Consider the following 25,322-nt stretch of genomic DNA (forward strand, 5'->3'; position numbering starts at 1 on the left):
AAAGTAGATTTAAAATTTTATTAGTCCTACTAACTACAGTTGAAGCCTGTGATATGACTATAAAATAATTAAAAGTATCTGGTTAATAAACCACAGCATATAATAATGATCATAATAAAATCATATACAAAGCTGTCAAGAGATCACTTTGGGAGAAGTAGGAAATGTCCAAACAAATAACATGGAAAATGATGCTTCTGTGATGAAGAGATTGCTATGAGTAATTTAGGCCATTATTTTAATTGTTTCAAAAATATTATATATCTTATTTAGAAATTACTAGGAAATTTGTAAAATAGGATTTCCAGTTAAAACTATTTTATAGAGCTATTTTCCAGATATAAATTATACATGGCAAATTAATTTATCAGAAAATTTTTTTGTAATAGAAAAAATTTTCTAGGTAAGTTTTCCTAGTTTGAAGGATTTTGAATCTTTGACATTTTAGATTCTGATATTTTCTCATCATAAAAGGGGTTCAGTTTTATCCTCCCTTGCATAAAAATTATCAAGGGAGCAATACATATATTTCTTATCAAATAATTAGATTTTGGGAGTTGTAACCTTTAGAAAAATTTGTTACCATGAAATAACTTATTCTCTAATAATCTATTTCCTGTCCCTGATGGTAACTTGGGATTAAAACAGGGACATTCTACCACAGAGCAACATCCCCAGCCTTTTCTATTTTTTATTTTAAGACAGGGTCTCATTAAATTGCCCAGGCTGTCCTTAAACTTTTGATCATCTAACTTTCACCTCCAAAATAACCGGGATTACAAGCCTGTGCCATCATACTTATCTGTAACTAATCTTGATTAAATAAATTTAAGTTATTCTATTCAGTTTTCAATTAATTTAAATTTTTTTTTTAGTTGAACACTTTTGTTAGGTCTTAAAAATAAGCAATTACATTAATTGATTTGTGAATAGAAGCAGCTAATTAATTAAATTGGGATTTTAAAAATATTTGCTGATCTTCCATTAATATTTTTGGTCAAATATTTTTCTGACTCTTATTTTAATTATCTTATAAACTTTAGCATATTTTGCAATATTATGTTTCGTGTAGTTTTAATGATAATTTTTTGTGTTGGTTAGAAACCTGGATCCCATGAATTGCTATGATTTCTTTGCTTTTTAGGAACAAAAGCCCATATAGCATTTCATTTGTGTTTAAGGTGAAAATACTTGACATGATTTGAAAACTCTGAAATACTGTTGCTACTTAGGCAAGAAATGAATCCTGCATTCCATTTGAAAGAAAAAATGAGAATCCCATCTCCCCAGTGACATCCAATGCCTTCTTCCAACTTTGCTGATTGCTGTAATCTACTCAGAGCTGTTACATTGGGTCCAGACTGGTAGGATTTCCAGCTTAGAATTTTTACACTCTCCTACCCCAGTTATAATGGTGTTATTAAGAAAAAGGGGTGTATAAAACAAAGGGAATCCATTCAATCATTTACAGTCTGAGATCAGTATTTTATCCAAAGAATTTGCAAAAATTAGGAAAAATAGCAAAATTGGAGGAGATTATAAAACATAAACTTGTATTTACTAATTCTCTAGTATAATTGATAGCTATTATGGTAAAACCATTTCACTAATAAAATTGACATTTGAAAATAATTTTGCTCTTAAGATATCAGTAAAATAGGCTTCCTGCTTTCTTAACTTTGTTAATGAGTTTTTTTTTTGTTGTTTTTTTTCTGGCATGAGCTTCTAAATTAGTCTATCCAGTCTATGCTTGTTAAAGTACCAGTCATTTGTGGATTGACTTTTACAGTAAATGTAAAACTGTGTAGGAAAGTGAATGACATTACTAGTGCATGAAGACAAGCGGCCAGAGAGTTTTGGTTGTATATTACACAGCGTGACTGGTTCCTATCTAAAAGTTAGTGTACTGTGTTTGGAGCTTTATTTAAAAGTGAATCACTAATTTCACTTATCTTAAAATATTTTAATAGTGCAGACTAATAATCATGGATTTATGGGGATTTTGAAGCTTTGTGTCAAGACCATATTTTTGACAATATCAGAAGCTTTTAATAAGGTGCTTGCTGCTGAGCTAATGATATGCTTTTGGTAGTATTTCTTATACCTATCTTCAATAGACATATTCAGGCTAGTGTGAATGTAATAATCAAGCCTCAATCAAACCATACTTAGTATGACAAATATTGGATTATACTGTAATTTAGGTATTCATGCTTCTGATAAAGGGCTTAATTTGACTCCTTGAGGAACCGGGAAAACACTATTGATTTTATACTGGAATGTAAAGTAGCAGTCATTTATAGTACAAGATATAAATCATTTCTTAATTAAAATTAAATCAAGAGAAATTAAGAATCTCATGGCCTTATATGTAATGGTACACAATCTTAAGTGTAAAATTATATTTTGTATTAATTGTGTTCCTGTGCATGGATTTCTGGGCACAAAAAATTTTTGCAGTTAATCTTAATAGAAGCAGATGATATTGACTTCTTAATTTTTTTCTGTAGGAACATTGCAGTGGATTAAACTACTTATTCAAAGTATAATTGATTTATTTTTGTTTTCCCTTTTAAGAAAATGTCAAGGAAATTTTTGGACAGACTATTATTCATCATCATATCCCTTTTAACTGGGACTGTGAGTTTATCCGACTGCATTTTGGGCATAATCGGAAGAAGCATCTTAACTACACAGAGTTCACACAGTTTCTGCAGGTGAGCTTAGCTTTCACAGTTGTTATAAGTATATACTATTCACCTCTTTCCCTTTTTTTTTTTATTGTTTAGTACAAAAGCAGACATTTCCATTTCACCCCTATTTTTCATTTCCCTCTCATCACAGACAACTTATTTTAAATCTTAAATCTGTTTGTTTTTTTTTTTTAAAGTGTATCCCAGGTGGCTCCATTTAATCAGATAGTAAACTTGTATTGGAACTTACGTAATTTCTTACTTTTTTTGTTTTGTTTTGTTTTTGGTATCGGGGATTGAACTCAAGAGGACGCAACCACTGAGCCACATCCCCAGCCCTGTTTTGTATTTTATTTAGAGACAGAGTCTCACTGGGTTGCTTAGTGCCTCACTTTTGCTGAGGCTGACTTTGAACTTGAGATCCTCCTGCGTCAGCTTCCCAAGCCACTGGGATTACAGTTTGCGCCACCTTGTCCATCTTGATTTTTCACTTTTGAGTATATTTTATTGATTCTAACTATGGAAAATTATACTGAAACAGGGTTGCACTAAGTTTCTTAAGATTTCACCAAGTTGGGCTGGGGATGTGGCTCAAGCGGTAGTGCGCTCGCCTGGCATGCATGCGGCCCGGGTTCGATCCTCAGCACCACATACAAACAAATATGTTGTGTCTGCCAAAAACTAAAAAATAAATAAATAAATATTTTTTCTTTCTTTTTTTTTTTTTTTTTAAAGAGAGAGTGGGAGAGAGAGAGAGAGAATTTTTTAATTTTTTTTATTTTTTAGTTCTCGGCGGACACAACATCTTTGTTTGTATGTGGTGCTGAGGATCGAACCCGGGCCGCAAGCACGCCAGGCGAGCACGCTACCGCTTGAGCCACATCCCCAGCCCCCATAAATAAATATTTAAAAAAAAAAAAAAAAGATTTCACCAAGTTGCTGAGGTTGCCCTAGAACTTGTGATCCTCTTGCCTCAGCCTCCCGGGTTCTTGGGATTACAAGTGTGTGCTGTCACCTCTGGCTGTATAAGGTTTTACAAGTAGTCTAAAAATGATTTAAAGTATATGGGAGCTGGGGTTGTAGTTCAGTGGTAGAGCTCTTGTCTACCATGTGTGAGGCACTGGGTTTGATCATTAGCACCACACAAAAATAAGTTAAAAAAAAAATATTGCGTCCATCTACAACTTAAACATTTTTTTAAAAAAAAGTATATGGGAGGATGTATGTTGGGTGTATGCAAATAATGTGTCATTTATATAAGGAACTTGAGCATTCTTAGATTTGAGTATCCACTGGGGATGGGATCAGGTCCTGGAACCAGTACCCTACAGGTACTATACCTGACTTAAATTATTTGAGTTTCTAGTATGTATTTGTTTAGTTTTCAATATATTAATGTAATATTTTCTCACACTTTGCCCAAATTATTCATGTTTTAATATAATATATTTAAAACATATTAGGTAGTCTATCAATTTAATCTTGTTGAAGCCCTCCAGAAGCTTTCTTTCTTTCTTTTTTTAATATTTATTCTTAAATTTTAGGTTTATGTGGTGCTGAGGGTCAAACCTGGTGCCTCATGCATGCTAGGCAAGAACTCTACCACCGAGCCACAATCCCCGCCTTTCTTTCTTTTTTAAAAAGTAGAATGCTGGGGGATGTGGCTTACTTTGCCTAGCATGCACAAGGCCTTGAATTTAACCCCCATTACTGCAAAAAAAAAAAAAAAAAAATGTCATATAATATAAAATTAGCCCTTTGCCCCTGTTTAAAATTTTTTTAAAAAGTGTGTGATTTAGTGGCTTTTAGTGATATTCAGTGTTTTGCGACCACTACCTTCCTACCTCTATATAGTTCCAAAACATTTTCATTACTCCAAAAGAAACTGCAAAATTCATTCAGCATTCACTTCCTATTCTTGCTTTTCTTTCAACTTCTGGCAACCATCAATCTACTTTTTATTTCTATGGACATAACTGTTTCTGGATATTTCATATAAATGGAATCATGAAACATGACATTTTGAGTCTTTTATTTTTCCACTTACCTTAATATTTTCAAGGATTATCCATTTATAGTATCTTTTTGTACTTCCCCTTTTTTAGCAGAATAATATTTCATTTTATGAATGTTTGTTTTTTTTCTGTCTGTTCATCAGTTGATGGACATTTGGATTGTTTCCACCTTGTGACTGTTGTGAACAGTACTCTTGTATATATTCATACAAATATTTGTTCAAATATCTACCAAGGAGTGCAGTTGCTGGGTTGTATGATAATTCTTTTTAACTTTTTTGTTTTTGTAGTGATGGGTATCAAACCTGGGGCCTTGTGTGTGCTAGCAAGTACTGGGCTACTTCTCCAGCCCCTAAAACTTTCTGAAGAACCACCAATTGTTTTCCACAGCAGCTGTACAATTTTTCTGGTGTTTTCTGATCTACTTCATGGTCAGAAGCTGGACTTTGGAACTTTCAGCATAGCTGTTATTCTGTAATCTCCCTTTACCTTCATCCTGGATAATCTATTTGCCTTTCTATTATGTTGAATATTCTGTTTGCTGGAGATTTTCCTTATCATGGTTTACTTCTTTTTGGTGGAATACTTATTTATCAGCTTTCTGAGGAAAGTAAAATAGAACAATTTTAGATAATTTTCATATCTGAAAACCTCTTGCCTCGTCATTAAACTTAAATAGTATGGCAGGATATAGAATTTTAGTAGGAATTTATTTTTCTTATAATTTTGAAAGCATTTGTTTTCTAATTTGTGATGATGCCACTGAGATGGGCAGTGCCATTGTTTGTTTGTTTGTGGTGCTGGGGCTTGAACCCAAGGCCTTACACATGTTAAGCAAGCATTTCACCACGGAGCTATACCCCCAGCTCTTCCTATTTTATTTAGAGACAGGGTCTTGTGAAGTTGTTCATGTTTTCTTTTTCTGTTCTCTTTGTCCTTGGGTTTTATTTTGTTTTGTCCCTTTGCTGTGATTTTACTGGAGAATGGAGTTTAAAAAATAGTGAAGTATACAAATGTAGTCTAATCCAAAGTCATGCTATTTTTGACACTCTTGATATTTTCAGTTTACCTCATAGTTAGATGAACTGTATTTTCAAGTACATAACATCTTTACCTTTAGAATAGCTTGTTTACTTTGTCCTTTTCTTCCATTCTCCTATCCATCTAACCATCCTTTCAACAAGAAGCAGGATTTATTTATCTTTTATAAACCTACTATGTTGTTTTACTTCATTGTGGTGAACATAGATTTAACAACTATGCTGTTTAGGGCTGGGGTTGTTGCTCAATGGTAGAGCACTTGCTTAGCACGTGTGGGGCACTGGGTTTGATCTCAGCACCATATAAAAATGAATAAATAAAATAAAGTTAAAAAAAAAAAACCACTGTGCTGTTTTGTGGGTATTTGTAAAACCCAGTGCTTGTTCTCATCTTGTAAAATACTCAAACTTGAAAGGCTAAAAAGGTTTACACATCTGAAAAATGATTTTTTTTAAAAAGGAAATGTCTTCCCAACTAGCATTTTTTTTTTTTTTTTTTTTTGGTTCCTCCAAAGATGACTTTCTCTCATTATTTTTCCCTTTGTTTATGGAAGATATCTGATAATATTATACCCCTGTATTTAATTATAGTATGTAAACTGAGAGATTTATATATGGAGCTCCTTTTTTTTTGTTTATTTAGTTTCTCATTTGAAGTTCTTAATTTTAATTTTTTAATATTTTTCAATTTTGGAAGACTTCAAATATATTTAAATGTAGAGAGAATAGTGTAATGAATTCCTATATATTCATTACCTATCAGCTTTTGACCAGAATTGTTTTATCCACCTCCTCAGTCAGCCTCCTGTAATATCATTTGGAAGTCAGTCCTGCACATACTATAATTTCATCTGTGGTTCTTCAAATATGTATCTTGAAAAGATAGAGTCCTTCAACTGTTGACCTATAGAAAACACAAAATCTATTTTAACATTGTTCTTTCAGTGAACATTCTGCTTTATCTTTAAATGTTCATATTTTCCTTAATACCACTATTAAAGCTAAGTTATATTCATAGTTGCCACTGGATATCGCTGGATGTTTAAGATATGCACATAGGGAAAATAAATATATAACAAAGACATAAAGAGAAACAAAAGGAGAGAGGGAGGGAACATGTATGTGAGACAGGGCGTGGATTTTTGTGTGCTCTGAGGCTGCTAGGAATGTCTTTGCCATGGCAACCACTTTAAACCAATCTAATAAGACTAAAAATTCCTCTTATTTGAAGGTGCAGATTGGAATAAGGTGATGGGAAGATGAAGCAAGTTAGGTAGAATGTTTAGAGTGAAAAAAGAGAATAAGAGAAAATTTTGTCAAATATCTCTAGTTGTTTATTTTGTATTTTTTGTTCAATATAAGTGTCTGCCAGTTGACCCCACTTATATTGCTCTTCCAAGCAAATCCACACATATCTTTTTGTTTAGATATTTCTTCAGTATTACTATTTAACTTTTTTTTTTAAGAGAGAGAGAGAGAGAATTTTTTTAATATTTATTTTTTAGTTTTCAGTGGACACAGCATCTTTATTTTATTTGTATGTGGTGCTGAGGATCGAACCCAGTGCCCCGCCCATGCCAGGTGAGTGTGTTACCGCTTGAGCCACATCCCCAGCCTCTACCATTTAACTTTTTAAAGTCAAGACTGTTGAAAAACTTAGTAGGTTTAATGTACGTGTCTCTAGCTCATCACCCTACTAAGGAATTATTTTTTAAAATTTTTTTTGTTAAATATCATACACAAACAGAAAACCACATAAAACAAATGTATGCCTTAATGGATTATAAAACAAATACCTGCTAAGGTACTTTTACTGTCTTTGAATTACCAGTGGGAGAGCAAAAATCCTTAGGAAAATATAGTTAACTAAAAAAGAGTGAGACTTTTACCCAAAACTATTTTAAATGTCAGGAAAGATAAAGCAACATTGATTTGAAGGCTTTGATAAATAAATAGCAATGAAAATTATATTGTCTTATCTTTGAACAATATTTATATATTTAGATATGACTATTAATTTCCAGAGTTGCAGAGAATATAAAAATGGCATCTATGGCACATTATTATGTTGTGCCAACAGATCTATTTGGATTATATCATGGGTCCCCAGAGTAGAAATGCTCTGATTTTGACTTTTGTACAGAACCCAGGAGATTACTGGCATATTTTGTTGTTTTTATTGATATCACTTATTACAAAGTTTGACTGCATGGTAGTTCAAAAGTTCAGGGAGATTCTGGATTGTTTCATAGTTTGTGAGTAACTGTGCCCCAAACCCTATAGTGTGATAACTGAACACTGCTTATACAGTTTGTTATTCATAATTTTTGCTGTAGAGTTATGAAGTATTGCATTTACTGATTGGTAGAGTTTTACACTGAGTTTATTTTTAAAAAATGTTTGAATAAATGGTGTTAATTCAGAGAAAACATGTATAATTTTCATTGCAACATTTAAAACTGAAAAACTGAACAGAATGTAAACTCAATACAAGAAGTACTCTTGGATGACAAAGTCTTCAAGTAGGAGATAATAAGTTACTGTGTAGTTGAAAGGCTGAAATAAAGCACTGAAAACACTGTACTTACTTTGTTATTTTAGTGATGAAAACTTTGCAAGTATAATTTGAAGTTTCTTTTTCTCCTTTCTGTTATTGCCCAGCTCTAATTCATTCCTTTCCCTAAGGAGTAATATGTAGTATGTTTCTAAGGAAAAAAGTGTTTCTTAAATGAAATTTGAAAGTTTCATAGTAATTTCAGAGCTGTATATTGTTTCTGTAATAAGTGCATGTTTGCAGAAGAATGTTTGTCTTTCCTTTCTAAGACATGTACTTGGGATGTGCTTTAATCTATTTAATACCCGATTTTAAATTTTTTCCTCTAGGAGCTGCAGCTGGAACATGCAAGACAAGCCTTTGCACTGAAAGACAAAAGCAAAAGTGGCATGATTTCTGGTCTGGATTTTAGTGATATCATGGTTACCATTCGGTCTCACATGCTTACTCCTTTTGTGGAGGAAAACTTAGTTTCAGTAAGTAAAAAGCAAGTACTTTAACTTTATATTTCCTAAAACATTTTGAACTATTGGGTCCCAAATTGCCTCCCTGTACTCATATGACTCAACTATTCAAACTTAATGCTGGGTTGGTAGAAGGTAAATAGGTAGGGGTGTGTGTGTGTGTGTTGGAGATACAGGTGAAATGGTGAGTGGTCTTTCCTCAGATTGTAGTTTTATTCAGAGCTATCATCTTGTTCTCATGTATTTCCAAATTATTTATTTCCATTTATGGAGTCCAGTTCAAGGGAAATGGGAGTTTGTAGACAAGGGTGAGTAGTTACTTCTTTCAGTGAGCAGTACCTGTCCCAGACACTGCTGCTGCCTTCTTGACTTCTTTCCACCCTACCAGACTCCCAAGGTCTTGTTACAAGGATGGCTTCTTCCTTTGTCTGCTGAAAGGATCTCCATTAGCCTCTGCATTGTTTTAATAACCATTCCCATGGCAGAAGGTATGGAGGAAATATGTGGCCAGCAGCCTTTGTGGATCACTCCTCTCTGCTCCTTCACCTGTTCATTCAGTGTTGACACATTATGCACAATTTTTTGTTCTGTAGAATTGCAGATTATATCATTTGGACCAATAGCTAACTCACATAATCTACTTCCTCGCATAAAATGGTGAAACTTTCTTCTCTTACCCATGTTTTTGTTCATGTGTTGTACTTGCATATAAGTTTTTGATTACTGCTTGTTTTGAAAAGAGGGAAGCCAATGAATGCTTTTGTTGTTTCAGCTGAAGATCATTATCCTGGTTTAGACTGGGGTAGAAAGATCAACTTCTGTTCTTTTTCTTCAGTGAATTTGAACATGGAGCATGTCAGTTTCTCCTACATATTTCACCTCCCTGACACCTATCCCCACTCCCCTGCCTTTACCTCATACCCCAATTAAAAAAAAAAAAATGAAAAAAGGGAGGAAAGAAAGAGGAGACAGGGAAGGAGAGAAGGAAAGATAATCTTAGAGGAAAGGGCTCACTCTATCTTAGGGTGGGGGGGACCCATTTAATATTTTCCATCTGGGTTAGGTGGATATTATGGCCTCAGTTTACCAAAGGACATTTCTAGTCCTTAGAGGAATATGTTAAAAAATTTGAATCTTGCTTTTGAGTCACTGGTATACAAATTCAGGCTAATCCAAGTATAATCTAATTTGGGTATGTGAGGGGTGTTGAGAGTGATTTGTTCACCATTACTAGACTGTTCATAATAGGCTTTTGTGATTAAGTTTGTTACATTGGTATTTCCGTAAGCATTTCTTTGAGGTTTTCAAAAATTTGTTATGACTCTAAATAAATGTTTTTTTTTCCATGGTTCTTTGAGTTTTTAATAGAGAATGTTTTCAATCATGTGGCTTACTCTGACTTCTGACTTGGAAACTAGGCTCTTCTGAGTTTTTGTCCAAGTGAAGGGCAGAGAGAGAAATTACTTTCTCACCCTGCAGAGGTGATGAAGCCTACCTTGCTCCTTATTGCAGCATGAGGGAGCTTCTTTTATTTCTTTCACTGAAGGAATAATAGCACTTAAATTCTCACCAGATTTTTCTTACGTTTTTTGATATTTTGGGTAGTGTACCTTTTGTGCTGTAGATTCAGAGACCAGCACAGACTGTTAAGGATCTCAATTACTACAGTGGGCTTAAATTTTTTTAGGAAAGTTGATATATTGAAGTTGTCTTAAAATTTAAAGTTGCTGGGTTACAAAAAAAATTAAAGTTATCATATGGTTTTTGTGTATGTGTGTGGAGGAAATAAAAACAAGTTTAAATGCTGTTTCTTGTATTGTACATTGATATTTATTCAGGACTAGCAGGAGTTTTATTGTCAAAGGTCTTGAAATTCTGTTTAAATAACCATTATTCTTGATCTGTGATAATTGTTTTTGTTGTTTCTGACCTTATAGGTAGAACCATGAAGTCCAACTTCCAGATGGTGCTTTCTTCCTTAAAACCTACATTACGTAGACTTCTCTGAGGGCATGAAATGCACTGAGTGTTTCAGTATGATACATTCCTTGTATTTCTGTACTATTTGTTGATCAATTTAATGACAAAGACCCCTTGGATCTTCTTTGAGAAAAATGCGGTGCCCAAAACACACTTGTTTTTGTTTATAAAAATTTTTGTGTTGTTATTTCCTAGGCTGCTGGAGGAAGTATCTCACATCAAGTTAGCTTCTCCTACTTCAATGCATTTAACTCCTTACTGAATAACATGGAGCTTGTTCGTAAGATATATAGCACTTTAGCTGGCACAAGGAAAGATATTGAGGTCACAAAGGGTAAGATTTAAAAATATTGACTTGAATCTCAGCATTTTTTTACTTTTCATCATCTAGGCAAGAGAGTGATCTAAGTTCACCATACTAAAGCCAGATCTAGACAAGTGTGTTACCATGTATGCACATGCTTCACTTTTGCTTCAGAAATCCAGGTGGATTTAATGGAATCCTGAAAAGTGGCTTTGACGGTTTTGAAAAGAACCTTGGCCCAATCTGTCAAATAGGTCATTGGCACTGTGGCAGCCGCTTTTTTGTTATAGGAAGAAGTTGCCACAGAAAGATGAGTAAGCCTACTCCTCTTGGTGTATTGTAATAGGATGTTTTGGGTAACTGGAGAACAGCCTCTTCTTTTATCTTGTAACTCTGGAGACCAAACTGGATAAACAAGATGAAAGAGAGGATTCTAATGAGATTATTTTATTATTAAAGTTAATTTATCTGTTTTTGCTGTTTCATTCTCTTAACATTTCATCTTTTACTGGCCTTCAGAAACACATAGTTATTCCTATGTAATTGAATTCAAGTATTTAAGTTTTAGACTTTTAAAATAGTACTAAAATTCCTTTAGTGTTCAGATTATTATAGTTGGTTAAGATAGAAATTTGTTATATATGGAAAGTCTTTCAAGATTTTAATAGTTTTTTCTTTCTGTTTCAGAGGAATTTGCCCAGAATGCCATACGCTATGGACAAGTCACTCCACTAGAAATTGATATTCTATACCAGCTTGCAGACTTATATAATGCTTCAGGGTTAGTAACTATTCCAGTTAATTCTTCATGGTATTTACTATAGGGCAGTTCTTTTAAAATGTGAAATAGCAGTTTGTTTTCAGTTCATTTTTTTTTAATATGTATTTTTTAGTTGCAGGTGGACATAATACCTTTATTTTATTTTTATGTGGTGCTGAAGATCAAATCCAGTGCCTCTCACATGCCAGGCGAGCGCTATACCACTGAGTCCCAGCCCTGTTTTCAGTTCATTTTAACAATATTTTATTTAGTATATAAATTCTAAGGAAAAGAAACACACAGATATGAGAAATAGAGGAGGAAAAAGAAGAGAAAAGATCAAGGGAAGTGCAGGAAGGTAAAAGAAGAGAGAACAGTGAGGAGAAGAAACGATAAAAAGGGATGGAAAGGGGAGGAAGAGATGGAACAGGAGAGATGAGAGAAGGGAGTAAAGGATTGAGGGGCATGAGAGAGGAAAATTAGGAAAGGAAAAAATGAGAGAAAAGGGGAAAGAATAGAAAGGAGAGGGAAGAAAAAGATTGATTTAAACTTGGCTCTCTGAAAGTATTATGAATTTCAAGAGATTTGTGGAAATTTTCGTAAGTGTGTATATTTATGAAAATAAGCTGAAGTATATGGAGGAGTTTGTAACCTCAAATGGTGTAAATGGTCATTTTACTGAACAGTATATACCATTTTGAATAAATTTTGTGTTGCAGAGTATCATTTTCTTGAAATATACCTGTGACATTATTATCATAGCACCAAAATCAGATGTTTTATAAATTTTAAAAACCCAAAGCACATTGAGGGTATTTACTTTGCAAAGTCTTATGAAAATAGGAAAGAAAAACTCTTTAAAAAAATTTTTTTTTAGTTGTAGATGGACACAATCCTTTATGTTCTTTCTTTCTTTATCTTTATGCAGTGCTGAGGACTGAACCCAGTGCCTCACATGGGCCAGGCGAGTGCTCTGCTACTGAGCCATAACCCCAGCCCTGAAAAACTCTATGGTACCCAGCAAACCTGTGGAAAGGGAACTTACAGAGATTGTTTTCTCTCATACGCAGAATATAGAGTAAAACAAAGGAAAGGGGGAGAGAAGAGTAGGATAGCATAAAGAACCAATGAAATACAAATTAATAGACTAGCAAAAGTAATTCTAGTAGAATAGAGAAAGAAGTTTGTGAAAGGGGAGGGAAAAGGATGGGGATCATGAACTGAAATCAGTTTCCAAGCATGTATGAGTTTGTTGGGAAGAACCCAACTATTCTGTACAACTATAAAACTCTAATAAAAACAATTTTTTAAAAAATTGAATTTTTTTAGTCTCTTCTAATAGTTAAGTATAACGGTATCTGAAAAATGGACTCTAACCCTAGAGCTCAAGGCTAATGGAAGGTCAATATATAATAGGTGATTTATTTATTGTGTTATGCTTCATAATGAATTGTTGTACTGGAAAGGATGGTGTTAAATATATGTATTAGCTGTCTTTGGTGATTGACATGAAATATCAGTCCATGTCTCATTCATCTGTAATTCACATTTTTAGACAGAGGTTCTGATTGTCCATTATGATATTAAATGCTTTCCCAAAGTATTTCTCAAAACTAGATCTAAAGTGTCTTTTTAGCTAGTTCATGAAATATACATATTTTAAAGTAGATTTTTGGGAATAATAGTGCATTTATGGTTCAAAATTCAAAGGATCTAAAAAAATGTACTATTAAAAAGACAATTGTCAGAGAATCATGCTGTTTGTTAACTATGCATATTACTTGACTAAATATTTGAAAATAAAAACTTTAGGCAAATAAAAAAAAAAAAAAGACAAAAAAAAAAGTCTCTCTCTTACCCTTGTGCCCTTCTTTAAAGGCAACCAATATTTATCAGTTTTGCATCTAAATTTTCTTCCAGGATACTTTGCACCTATTCATTAATAGATATATTGAGAGGGATGTATTGCATATGCACTGCTGTCAGTGTTTATACTTTGCTTCTGACAAGAATTATTTCTTCACTGTTAATATCTATCATTAATACAGTCCAACATTATTTCTCTGAAGTCTATAGCTTATTCTTATAAACAAAGTCTGAAGAATTTTTTTTTCCTCACAAGAATTATCTGATCTGTGTGAATAGGGAAATAATTTTGTTTTGTTTTTAAGGAAAGATTCACTTGTTGTGAGCAGTGTGTCACTGTCTAATAATCCTTTCTTTCCCTTTTCTCTTAAGGCGCTTGACCTTAGCAGATATTGAGAGAATAGCCCCATTGGCTGAGGGGGCCTTGCCTTACAACCTGGCAGAACTTCAGAGACAGGTAGAAATAGTCTGTACTGAAATAATATGTACATGACAAACCTAAAGCTTCAGATTGCTGTGAAAATTTAAAGCTTTCTAGAGGAGGATTTTACTTAAAGATTACCTTTATTTAACTATTACTCTCATACTTACAGAATATTTTTATGGCATTATTATGTTTATGTTTTTGTTCTTTCAACTTTTTGAGGTAAAGAAAATAAGAATTCAAACATAGATGGGATCAGGCTGCTTTCCATTAGAATTAGCATTCTTTTCACTTCATTTGTCTAGTCATCCTTAAAGATTAGTGTTAGGTTCATTTTGTATCATTAAACTGTTATTTATAGGGTTTTTAAAGTACAAAACATTTCTCAAATTAATCACTTATTGGAATCATGCCTTATAGATTACAATAAGAAAAAAGGAAATGTACCTAATTAATGAACCAGAAAGAAAACCTTGACTATTATTACATTTTTAGTAATACAAGTTTTTAATGTTAAGGATAATTCAAAAATAGCTTCTGCATCCTATAAAGTTAATATAGTTCTACTTCTGATTTTACAAATAACTATCTTGGTGGGGGGGGAAAAACACATGAAATGACCTTGAAGAGTAGAATAGAACAGTTTTTAACAAATCTTGTTTTAAACGGAAACCTCTACTTCTGTAGCACTTAGAGGAAGCTTCAGTTGTAGCCAAAGATCCTGTGGGTTGGTGTGGGGGTGAGGGTCAGGAGGGCCATCCTTGTCTTCCTGAGATTTCCTTGCTGTGGCCCAGATGGGACCTGTGGCCCTTGTACTTCTTTAGGAGACTGCTGTGCCACCCTAGGCTAGGAGTTGGGGAGGGTTTCTGAGGAACGGAATGACAGGAGTTGGGGAAAGCAGGTAGGTCAGAAGAAAAGACCCATGCCTACTTTTCTTTATTGTTGCCACATTGATGAGTAGCCAGGGATGGGCTTACCTGATTCACCTTCACCAAGTAGGTAAGTAAGGGATCAAGGCATTTAAGTATGGTTTCTTTGGGGAAGATTTGGTGGAAAATTTTTTCTTTTATTTGAGTTCCATGGAATGATATTCTGCCTCTGAAATTAGGATTTCCATGTCCACTTTATGTAATGAATAAGAACTTTTATGGTCAGTTGAAACAAACTGAAAATGGAAAAAAGAGCTTTTGTATCTACATTTTATGGTAATACTTTAGTTGTGTGCTTGGTGTATAATAAAGCTTCCTACAGATTAAAATGAATGTGTAGCTCATTACAGTTTAGCTTCTTTTGTACTAAGAAAGTCCTGATATCATCAAAATTTATTTCCATCTCAAGTTATCAGATTCTTAAAAATAGATGGATTTATTCAAATTCACTCATTTTTTTAAAAAATAAAATTATAAAAAGTTTGAGACATTGAAATATTTAAAGAGTTCTCACTGTATTCAATTTTATATTTTGTATACATTTATGAAAATTTGCTCTTGGATTTTGAAAAAACTTTATTTGGAAGGAGCTATTTTATGGTGTAATATGTCTATTATTGCGGTCCTTGGAGGTGTCCCTAATCTTTGTAATTGGGGAATATTTCATTTAGCTTATTAAAAACAATATAAACTGAGTTTAAAAGTTTCAACTCATTTCCTCCTTCATTGGCTTTTTCTTTAAAAAAATGTGTATTTTTAGTTGTAGATGGGCACAATATCTTTAATTTTTTAAAAATAATTTTTAGTTGTAGATGGACACAGTATCTATATTTTTATTTATTTTTATGTGGTGCCCACGGCCTTACGCATGCGAGGCAAGAGCTCCACCACTGAGCTACAATCCAGCCCAATATCTTTGCTTTTTGTGTGGTGCTGAGGATGGAACCCAGTGACTCATGTGTGTGCTAGGTGAGCGATCTACCACTGAGCCACAATTCCAGCCCTTCATTGGCTTTTCTGCTGCTCATGCTCTTTACTCACCTCTTTTGCTCCCAGCAGTTTCCTTAGAAGCCAAAACTGAAACTTGTTTTGTATCCTTTATAATTCTTTGTCCTTAGGAAGATGATGAAATCCTGCTCCTAGTATGTATTTTCTTCAAGGAAGATACAAGATGCCTTCAGTGGCAGTGCTGATTTGATGCTTTTAATGCTGACATGGGTGGCTTCAAGGGTTTTTTTAGATGCTTAGGTAATAAGCACCACTGCTTTCTTCTTTTCTGGTTCTCTAGAGAGGTAGTTGGGTGCTTCTTTGCCTTTTCCCTAAACCTGGGATGATATAGGGATCTGGAATCTCTGTAGAGCAGGTAGAGTTCTTGGGTATTCTTGCATTGTTCCTCATGGGAAGAATCTCAGAGCCTGCATTTTTTGTTTTTCCTCTTGTATCTCACATAAATTAGGTAGTCTTACTACTGAAGGTTATGTATAAAGAAATAAAAATTAAGATTTTAGGGCTGGGGCTGGGATTGTAGCTCAGCGGTAGAGCTCTTGCCTAGCACGGACGGGACCCAGGTTCGATCCTCAGCACCACATAAAAATAAAGGCAATGTGCAATCTACACCTAAAAAAAAAAAAAAAAAGATTTTAGGGCTGGGGTTGTGGCTCAGCGGTAGAGTGCTCGCCTCGCATGTGTGAGACCCTGGGTTCACGATCATCAGCACCATATACAAAAATAAACAAGTGGGGCTGGGGATGTGGCTCAAGCGGTAGCGTGCTCGCCTGGCATGCGTGCGGCCCGGGTTCGATCCTCAGCACCACATACAAACAAAGATGTTGTGTCCGCCGAAAACTAAAAAGTAAATATTAAAAATTCTCTCTCTCTCTCTCTCTCTCTCTCTCCCCCCCCCCCTCCCTCCCTCATCTCACTCTATCTTTAAAAAAAAATAAATAAACAAGTGTATAAAGGTGTCCATTCATGTCTGTTGTGAAATCTGACCTTTACTATTTTTAGGATCTGGTACAAAGTTTTTCAAATATTTCCAAGAATCCTTTAAGCTGCATTCTGTGAAATGTTGTGAATCAATGGATTTTATTTTCAGAATTCAAAATTCACCCTCCTTTGTAGCATTTAACACGTTGTAAGGAATACATGATAGGACTCAAGTAGAATAATGTAAAAAACATGGCTAAGTTCTTAAACAACCAAGGTAATAGTCTCTTGTGTTTTCAGGGTTTTTTTGGGGGGAGGGGAGGTTACCAGGGATTGAACTCGGGAGCACTCAACCACTGAGCTACATCTCCAACCCTATTTTGTATTTTATTTACAGACAGGGTCTCACTGAGTTGCTTAGAGCCTCGCCTTTGCTGAGGCTGGCTTTGAACTCATGATCCTCCTGCCTCAGCCTCCCAGGCGGCTGAGATTATAAGCATGGCCCAGCGAATTTTCAGTCTTGAAGAAAACTTTCTTCTGTTTACATATTTCAGATTTATGAGAAATTCTAAGGCATTCATGTTAACTAGTGTGTAACAATTTTGAGATCATGCATTAGCGATTCAATGTTAACTGACATGATCTTGTCCTAATTCTCATTTATTTTCCCCCTTTATAGGATAAGGTACATTTAATAAAAACAGGAAAAGAGTTTTTCTTTAAATAAATGAGGTCTCAAAATGAGGTCTTATTCCCTATCATACATGTATGCTTAGGGAGCCAGTTAAAAATCATATAAGATTCTCAACTCTTGTTTTGCTTTGAAAAACACTTAATTAACCTTGTTAAATACCAGCCTTCATGATCATAATCGTAACCTTCAGGTAAAGAGTGCCTTTTCCTTTGGCCCATTTGATCACAGTAGGTGATCATCTTATTGCTGAATATTTTCTTTCAGCCTAAATGCTAAAAATTCAGTACATAGTCATTAATAGGGATGACAGCTGTAGTAGCATTCTGCTTATGAATATTCATGATTCGAAATCTATAGCATTAATTATATTAATTTACATAACTGAATGCAAGTGAACCATAAGTTATACTAATAAACTAAGCCGTAAGAAAAAATTCTTGGTTACCATATACTGTATGTTTTCTTATAAATGCTATTTAATAGGGATGAAGGTGACATTTTGGTCAAAAGGCATTTGGGTATTTATGGTTTGAGATATTTTATTCTTTTCCCTCAGTTTTGATAGGATTTTTTAGGGTTTATAGAAACATTCTTTGAAAGAAGAGAGGGAAAAGAAAAATATATATGGTTGAATACAAGAGAAACCTTTTATATGAATAATGGAATTAGTGGTTGTTTAGGATCATAGCCTTTTTAATTATGAATTTTAACTTTGTATTTTTTTGAGAGAACACATGATTGAAAATAAAATCTATGAGAGTGAGATTTCTCTTCATCTAAATTTGTGTTGAAGAAACTCCAGTTTTGGAAGAAAAAGTTTTATATGAATGTTTTTGGGGTTTTTTTTTTTTTTTTTTTTTGGTACTGGAAATAAAACCCAGGGCCCTTTACATTCTTGCCAAGCTCTCTACCATTGACATATGTAGATTTTTAAGTTACAGATATGCTGTGTGTTTAATATATAACATAACCAGCTATATTGATTTTAAAACATTGTTAAATTTAAGGCAAAATGCCTGCCTTGGTATGTTTGGGCTGCCATAACTAACTAATATGGACTGAGTAGTTTAGACAACAAAGTTAATTTTTCATAGTGGCTAGGAAGTCCAAATTGCCATTTAATTCTGTTCAATTCCTGTTGAGGACTGTTTTCTTGGTTTGCAGATGGCAGTGTTCTCATTATATCTTCTTTATGGTGGGGGCCCGGGGGTGGGGAGGGCAGAGAGAGAGAGAGAGAGAGAGAGAGAGAGAGAGAGAGAGTGTGTGCGCGTGCGCGCGCGCCTGCATGTGCACTAGTTGTTTCTTTTTATAAGGGAGCAAATCTTATCATGAGGTCTTCACTCTCATGATCTAATTATCTCCTAAAGTTTTCATCTTTCTCTTAGTCAGGGGTTTAGGGTTTCAATACATGAATTTTGGAGGGACACTTAGGGATACTTTAAGTTGAATTTATATGTGATGTTAAATATCATTGCTTTGAAGGAATGGATTTTGTTTGTTTTTAATTCTTGTCTTTGAAACAAAGTATCAGAATTAGTTGGTTAGACTCACTATATACAAAATGTTCCATCAACATTTGAGAAAGCTGGGCATTGTGTGGAACACCTATAATCCCAGCTACTCTGGAGGTGGAAGCAAGAGGAGAGCCAGTTGGAGGCCAGCCTGGGTAATTTAGACTTTGTCTCAAAATTTAAATAAAATAAAAGGGATGTAGTTAAGTGGTAATACCCTGTATTCAATCCCCAACACCCCCTACACTTTAAAAAACTAAATGAAGTATGCTAAAGCATTACCAAAAACATTTTGGCATTAATAAATGAAAAATAAAATTATTTTAATAACATTTCAGTTTCTCATTTTAATCATTTCTATTTTTGTATGTGTTTAAAATGTGTATTTTATATAATTTATAATGTATATTACTTATATTTATGTGTATATAAATAATATAGTAGAGAGTATCTGAACTTTTTATTATGGTTTTTCATCGAATTATATATTTGTTGATGGTGCTGGGATTCAAACCCAGAATTGAACATGCTAGGTAAGCACTCTATCCCTGAACTATATATCCACAGCTCCTTATACTTTTATAAAAAGCTCATTTCAAGCTAACATTTTTCGAGTTTTCTTTATGAGAAAGTAAATATTTTATTCCTTGTTTCCTATGTAGTATAGCAGATTATTTTCATAAAATATTAAAGAATAACACTGAGGGCTGGGATTGTGGCTTAGTGGTAGAGGGCTTGCCTAGCATGTGTGAGGCACTGGGTTTGATTCTCAGCACCACATGTAAATAAATTAATAAAGTTTCATTGACAAATTTAAAAAATATTTTTTAAAAAAGAATAAGACTGACACACTGATATAGACAAATTATTTCAGGTCTTTTATGTTATAGGATACCTATGAAATAGTATTCTGAATTACATAGGATTTTTCCCTTTATTATTTTCATAGATTTTGTTAGGATTGAATATGATTAGAACAATAGTCTTTACAGATATTAGATTATGATCAATATTCTGATTTAGGAATCAAGGTAATTTTTTATGCATTTGAGAAAGTTTTAAAATTTTAAGTTAGTTAGCGGGGGAAAAATTTGAAACTTGAAATGTGGCCTGGCACATTGGCACAAGCCTAAAAATCCCAGAGGTTGAGGTACGAGGATTGTAAGTTCAGAGCCAGCCTCAGCAACTTAGCAAGGCCCTGAGTAACTCAGCAAGGTCGTGTCTTTAAATAAAATACAAAAAGGGCTGGGGATGTGACTTCACTTCTAGAGATTAATGGTGTATTCCCCAATAGTAGCCAATAAATGAGGCATTAATAGGCTTGTAAACAGATAGGAGGAAAAAAGCTGTGTATTTTGTCATATATATATATATATATATATATATATATATATATATATATATATATATATATATTTTTTTTTTTTTTTTTAATAAGATCATAAATCTATTCTTACTCAATTTCACTGACTGCTTAACTGTAGTCTACAAGGCTGCTACCGGGGACTCTAGATATGTTTTTTAAATGTTAATAATAGAAGTATTTATTTTTAGTTTTTAATTTTTTATAGTTTTTTTTTATTACATAGTATCTTTATTTTGATATAGAAATTTTAATAACCAAATGATATAAATAATTGTATGCACCAGTAATTATATCTGGGGCTCTTTCTTTTTTTTTTTTTTTTTTAATTGGTTCTTTTTAGTTATATATGGCAGTAGAGTTTATTTTGATATTATTATACAAGCATGGAATATATCATATTCTAATTAGGATTCCATTCTTGTGGATGTACATGATGGTGGAATTCACTATGATGTATTCATGTATGTATATAGGAAATTATTTCAGATTCATTTCACTTTCTTTCCTTTTGAAGTATTTTTTAAAAACATTTTTTTTTACCATTTTTGACTGCATGAATATCTTATTTTTTTTCAAAGATGTTACCTCATTAACCATATTGCTTTTACTTTTGTTTTTTTTATCTTGAAATAGCCAAATTCTTGCTTTTTTTCATTTCCTGTACATTTTTCCAAATTTTTTTACATGTTTTCTTCTTCCCTACAGCAATCTCCTGGGTTAGGCAGGCCTGTCTGGCTCCAGATTGCCGAGTCCGCTTACAGATTTACTCTGGGCTCAGTTGCTGGAGGTGAGTGACATGTCTGTGTGCTGTTTCAGGCTTGTGTTAATGTAATATTATCTCACTAGACTGGGGCAGATCAGCAAAGGTGCAGTTCATTGTTCCCAGAGGTCAGGACTGCAGGGCTTTCTGAAGTGTTCTTTATTTTTACCTATGATCAGAGGACTTGTCATAACATGGCTGTGGCCCCTCTGGCTCCAGTCTGTCTTCAGAATAAAACCTCTCTCTGTCTGAGATGCAGTGCTATACTCACCTTAATTATACTGGTGAAGGCCAGTATGAAAAAAATGGAGAATAAGACCAAATTTTTGGCATAGGGGCAGGTAGGAAATCAAGATTTGTGATATAAACTCAGAACCTCATGAAACAAAACAACCTCTCAAAGTGATTTCACTTTTGCTTTTATGTTTATATTTTTTTCTTTCTTTTTTCACTGGCTTAAAACTATCTAGACTTACAGTTTATTTGCTAAAAGGAACTTCCCTTCCCTTCTTTGCTCCCAGCAGAAATTTAAAGAGATTGTTTTTGCTTAATACTCTGCAAAGAAAATGTGTAGTCACTTTGTTGAGAGGAGTCTAGCAGGTGTGATTAAAATGTTTATGATTTTTCAAAACAAGCCTGAACTTATGAAACTAGTATTTTTTTTTTCAGTCTTAGTTTTAGAAGTCATAAAGCATGTTTGGGTTTCAACTGTCAAAAATACAATACTATGGCTCATGTAATAAATATTTCAGTTCCTGACAAATTCTAAAGCATGGCCTTATTTTTTTAAAAATCAAATTCTATATGTAGGGAATTTTGTTTCCAATATTATGGTTATAACTAAGATTAATTTACCAAAATGCTTTAGTATACTTGATTTTAAAAGTACGGCCACTTGGTTTGCATATATAGTCATTTTATAATTATTAAGATGTAGGACTGGGGTTGTGGCTCAGTGACAGAGCGCTTGCCTCGCATATGTGAGGCACTGGATTTGGTCCTTAGCACCACATAAAAATAAACAAACAAAATAAAGATATTGTGCCCATGTATAATTAAAAAAATATTTTAAAAAAGATGTAACTGCAGTAATAGCATTTAATGGAAAAATATAAAGAATTGTTATACATAATATTTTAATGTTGTTTTTATGGGAAATTGAGTGTGAATTATCTGATAGTGGTGATGACTTGATAATCTACTTTTCAACTTATGAAACTAATATATCAAAGATCATTCTTGACAGTTGTTCTCTGAAGCAGTTCTTTTTATTGCCTCCAGTGGTTGTTAGTCTGCCATCCTTTGGCTATGTATAGGAGAAGGAAATAATAATAAGTCTCTTTTATAAGAATAGATCTTGTATTTTATATCCTCACCCTTTCAGATGAGATTTATTGTCCTTATAGACTCTATATTTAATTGTGTGCTTTTTTAAGACTAAACCTTGTTCTGTTTGTAGCTGTGGGAGCCACCGCAGTGTATCCTATAGATCTGGTGAAGACCCGGATGCAAAACCAGCGTGGCACTGGCTCTGTTGTTGGGGAGCTGATGTATAAAAACAGCTTTGACTGTTTTAAGAAAGTGTTGCGTTATGAGGGCTTCTTTGGACTCTACCGGGGTAAGCAAATCTCAGCAGCAGTTAAAGGTAGAGATCTTGTCTCACCAGCAGCAGATTTTTTAAAAAATATTTTTTAAAGTTGTGGATAGGCCTTTATTTATTCATTTATTACTTATTTATATGTGATGCTGAGAATCGAACCCAGGGCCTCACACATGCCAGGCAAGTGCTCTACCACTGAGCCACAGCCACAGCCCAGCAGCAGATTTTAACTATTATGGAAACCAGTATATAGCCTACCTAGTCAGTTTAGAGATGCTTCCTCTCTATTTTCTCTTTGCTCATTTTCCTCTTTTACATTCTTTCTGGTGACTAGCAATATTAGTCTGCAAACAAGACCTGTGTGTCTTCTTCCTTCTATTTATATTTCTTGTAATCTAAATCTTGTGTTTGTGCCAACATGAGTCTATATCACCATGCTCTTACAAACTAAGGCACATGTCTGCAGGTGGAACACAGGGATGGAAGCTAAAAAATAGCTTCTTTTCTCAAAGAAGCTAGGCTCTACTTGAAGATGAGTTTATCTTCAATGCACTTGCTTCAACTAAAAGAAATATAAAATATTTTTGTTTCTTCTGAAGAGACAGTTTTATAAGTCTTATCCAGTGGTTCACTGAAAAAAAAAAAAAGAAAAAAACAGTAGAAAGCCCTTTGGCTCTAAGTCTCATTCTTGCTCCTTTCCTCCCCTGAGATTAGAGGCACACAGTCATAGCAGAGATTTTCTTTTGCAGGAATGTTACCACCAACTCTGCACTGAGCACAGTGCTATCAGCATCAGAGGCTGCAGCTCCATGCGGAATCCTCCCCAGCTCCCATCAGCTTTGTAGGAACTTGTTCTCTTTGGAAAGAGAATGACTTTCATGGACATGTTTTCACATTAGAATTTACAGTTCCTTTGTGGGTGGGGGGATCAATTTTTTAATCCATTTGGGCGCCACATGGAATTCTTTGAAAATACTCTCAACATGCTCAAGTCCAGAATATTTATGTACTTTACTGTACTTGTTTGTTTATACACAGAGGCTCATTAATCCCTAAACTCATTCTGAGCTTTGTTGAACTGTTTGGCTTAGAACTTCTTCCTAGGAAAGAAAGATTGGGCCTGAGCAAAGCTGTAGGCTTCGGGCTGGGGTTGTGGCTCAGTGGTGGAGCAATTGCCTTATACATGTGAGGCACTGGGTTTGATCTTCAGCACCACATAAAATAAATAAATAAAATAAAGGTACTGTGGCTATCTACAACTTAGAAAAATGTATTTTTAAAAAACTTAAATAAAAAAGCTATAGGCTCATGGACAGAAGAAAAAACACCTCTAATTAGCATTATGTTTAAGTATTCAAGTTAAGAATGTAACTAACACACTTATTTGAAGGAGAGCATGATGAAGATGTTTGGTTTTTGGCATTTATAGAATAAGAGAAGAGAGTTATTTTGAATTCAAACTGGGCTCGAATACCCCATTCTTGAGAATAAATCTAATTAATTTTGCTCAAAAAAATTAATAAAAATTAAAAAAAATTTAATATAAAAATTTTAAAAATTCACAACTGTAACCTCTTTAAATTCTGGTTGTATAGCGTATATTCCATGAGAAGAGGTGTGCATTCTCCCAAAAGTAGATCTGCCCATGTGAAGGCTTGTTTTAAGCTGATTAAGCCCTGTATGTCTAGAGTTTATTTAATGGGAATCAATTGCGTGGCACTATGATTGTTTTTCTCTTTGACATCACCAATCTTTTCATTGTTGAAAAATGACCTTTTTCTTCCTTAGTCTACAAAAAGAATGTTCTTAATTAGAAGAAACCTGGATATATAATGCATGGTTTAGCCTTTCCAAGGATAAATGCTCACAGAAGATTTCTTTTTTGGATTGAACCCAGGGGCACCTAACCACTTAGCTACATCCCAGCTCTTTCTTTTTTTCGTTCTTTCTTTCCTTCTTTTAAATTTTGAGACAGGGTCTCACTAAGTTGCTAGGGCCTTACTAAATTGCTGAGGTTGGTTTGAACTTGTGATCCTCCTGCTTCAACCTCCCGAGCCACTGGGGGCACACAGGTATGAGCCACTCTACCTGGCCAAGATTTCATGTGGAAGAGGTACCATACTAATTAAATGGGTGCAACACAGTAAGTGGGGGAAGAGATTGTTGGCTCTATTTGGGATATGAACTGATAAACTCAGTCCTTAAATGAGAGATTTTTGTTTTAGGGAGAAGATTCTAGGAGTTCTGTATGTGAGCACTGTGATTATTGAGATTGTCATATATTGTGTAGAGCTGGTCCATTATTTTGTCAGATGGTTGACAAAATTGTTGACAGATTAACTAAATTTCTTTGCAGGCAACAATGATAACATGACACAAGTCAGTACTTTATTAAAATTCCACAAGCTTTAGTGTGGCAAGTTGTAAAACAAATAC

The 25,322-nt window shown here is 34.0% G+C and overlaps 1 protein-coding gene across 3 annotated transcripts in view; it reads left to right on the forward strand.

The window, feature by feature from the left end:
* The window catches only part of Slc25a12 (solute carrier family 25 member 12), an 82,706-nt gene that overhangs the window by 34,419 nt on the left and 22,965 nt on the right, over nucleotides 1–25,322 (forward strand). For all 3 annotated transcript variants that reach the window (XM_027946131.2, XM_071619076.1, XM_071619077.1), the window contains 7 exons: nucleotides 2,578–2,717; nucleotides 8,632–8,778; nucleotides 10,942–11,080; nucleotides 11,738–11,831; nucleotides 14,049–14,133; nucleotides 21,232–21,313; nucleotides 22,746–22,904. In XM_027946131.2, coding sequence (XP_027801932.1) covers nucleotides 2,578–2,717; nucleotides 8,632–8,778; nucleotides 10,942–11,080; nucleotides 11,738–11,831; nucleotides 14,049–14,133; nucleotides 21,232–21,313; nucleotides 22,746–22,904 — 846 coding nt within the window. The remainder of the gene's footprint in view (nucleotides 1–2,577; nucleotides 2,718–8,631; nucleotides 8,779–10,941; nucleotides 11,081–11,737; nucleotides 11,832–14,048; nucleotides 14,134–21,231; nucleotides 21,314–22,745; nucleotides 22,905–25,322) is intronic.

The sequence above is a fragment of the Marmota flaviventris genome, chromosome 11 (assembly GCF_047511675.1).
Source record: "Marmota flaviventris isolate mMarFla1 chromosome 11, mMarFla1.hap1, whole genome shotgun sequence".
NCBI lineage: Eukaryota > Metazoa > Chordata > Mammalia > Rodentia > Sciuridae > Marmota > Marmota flaviventris.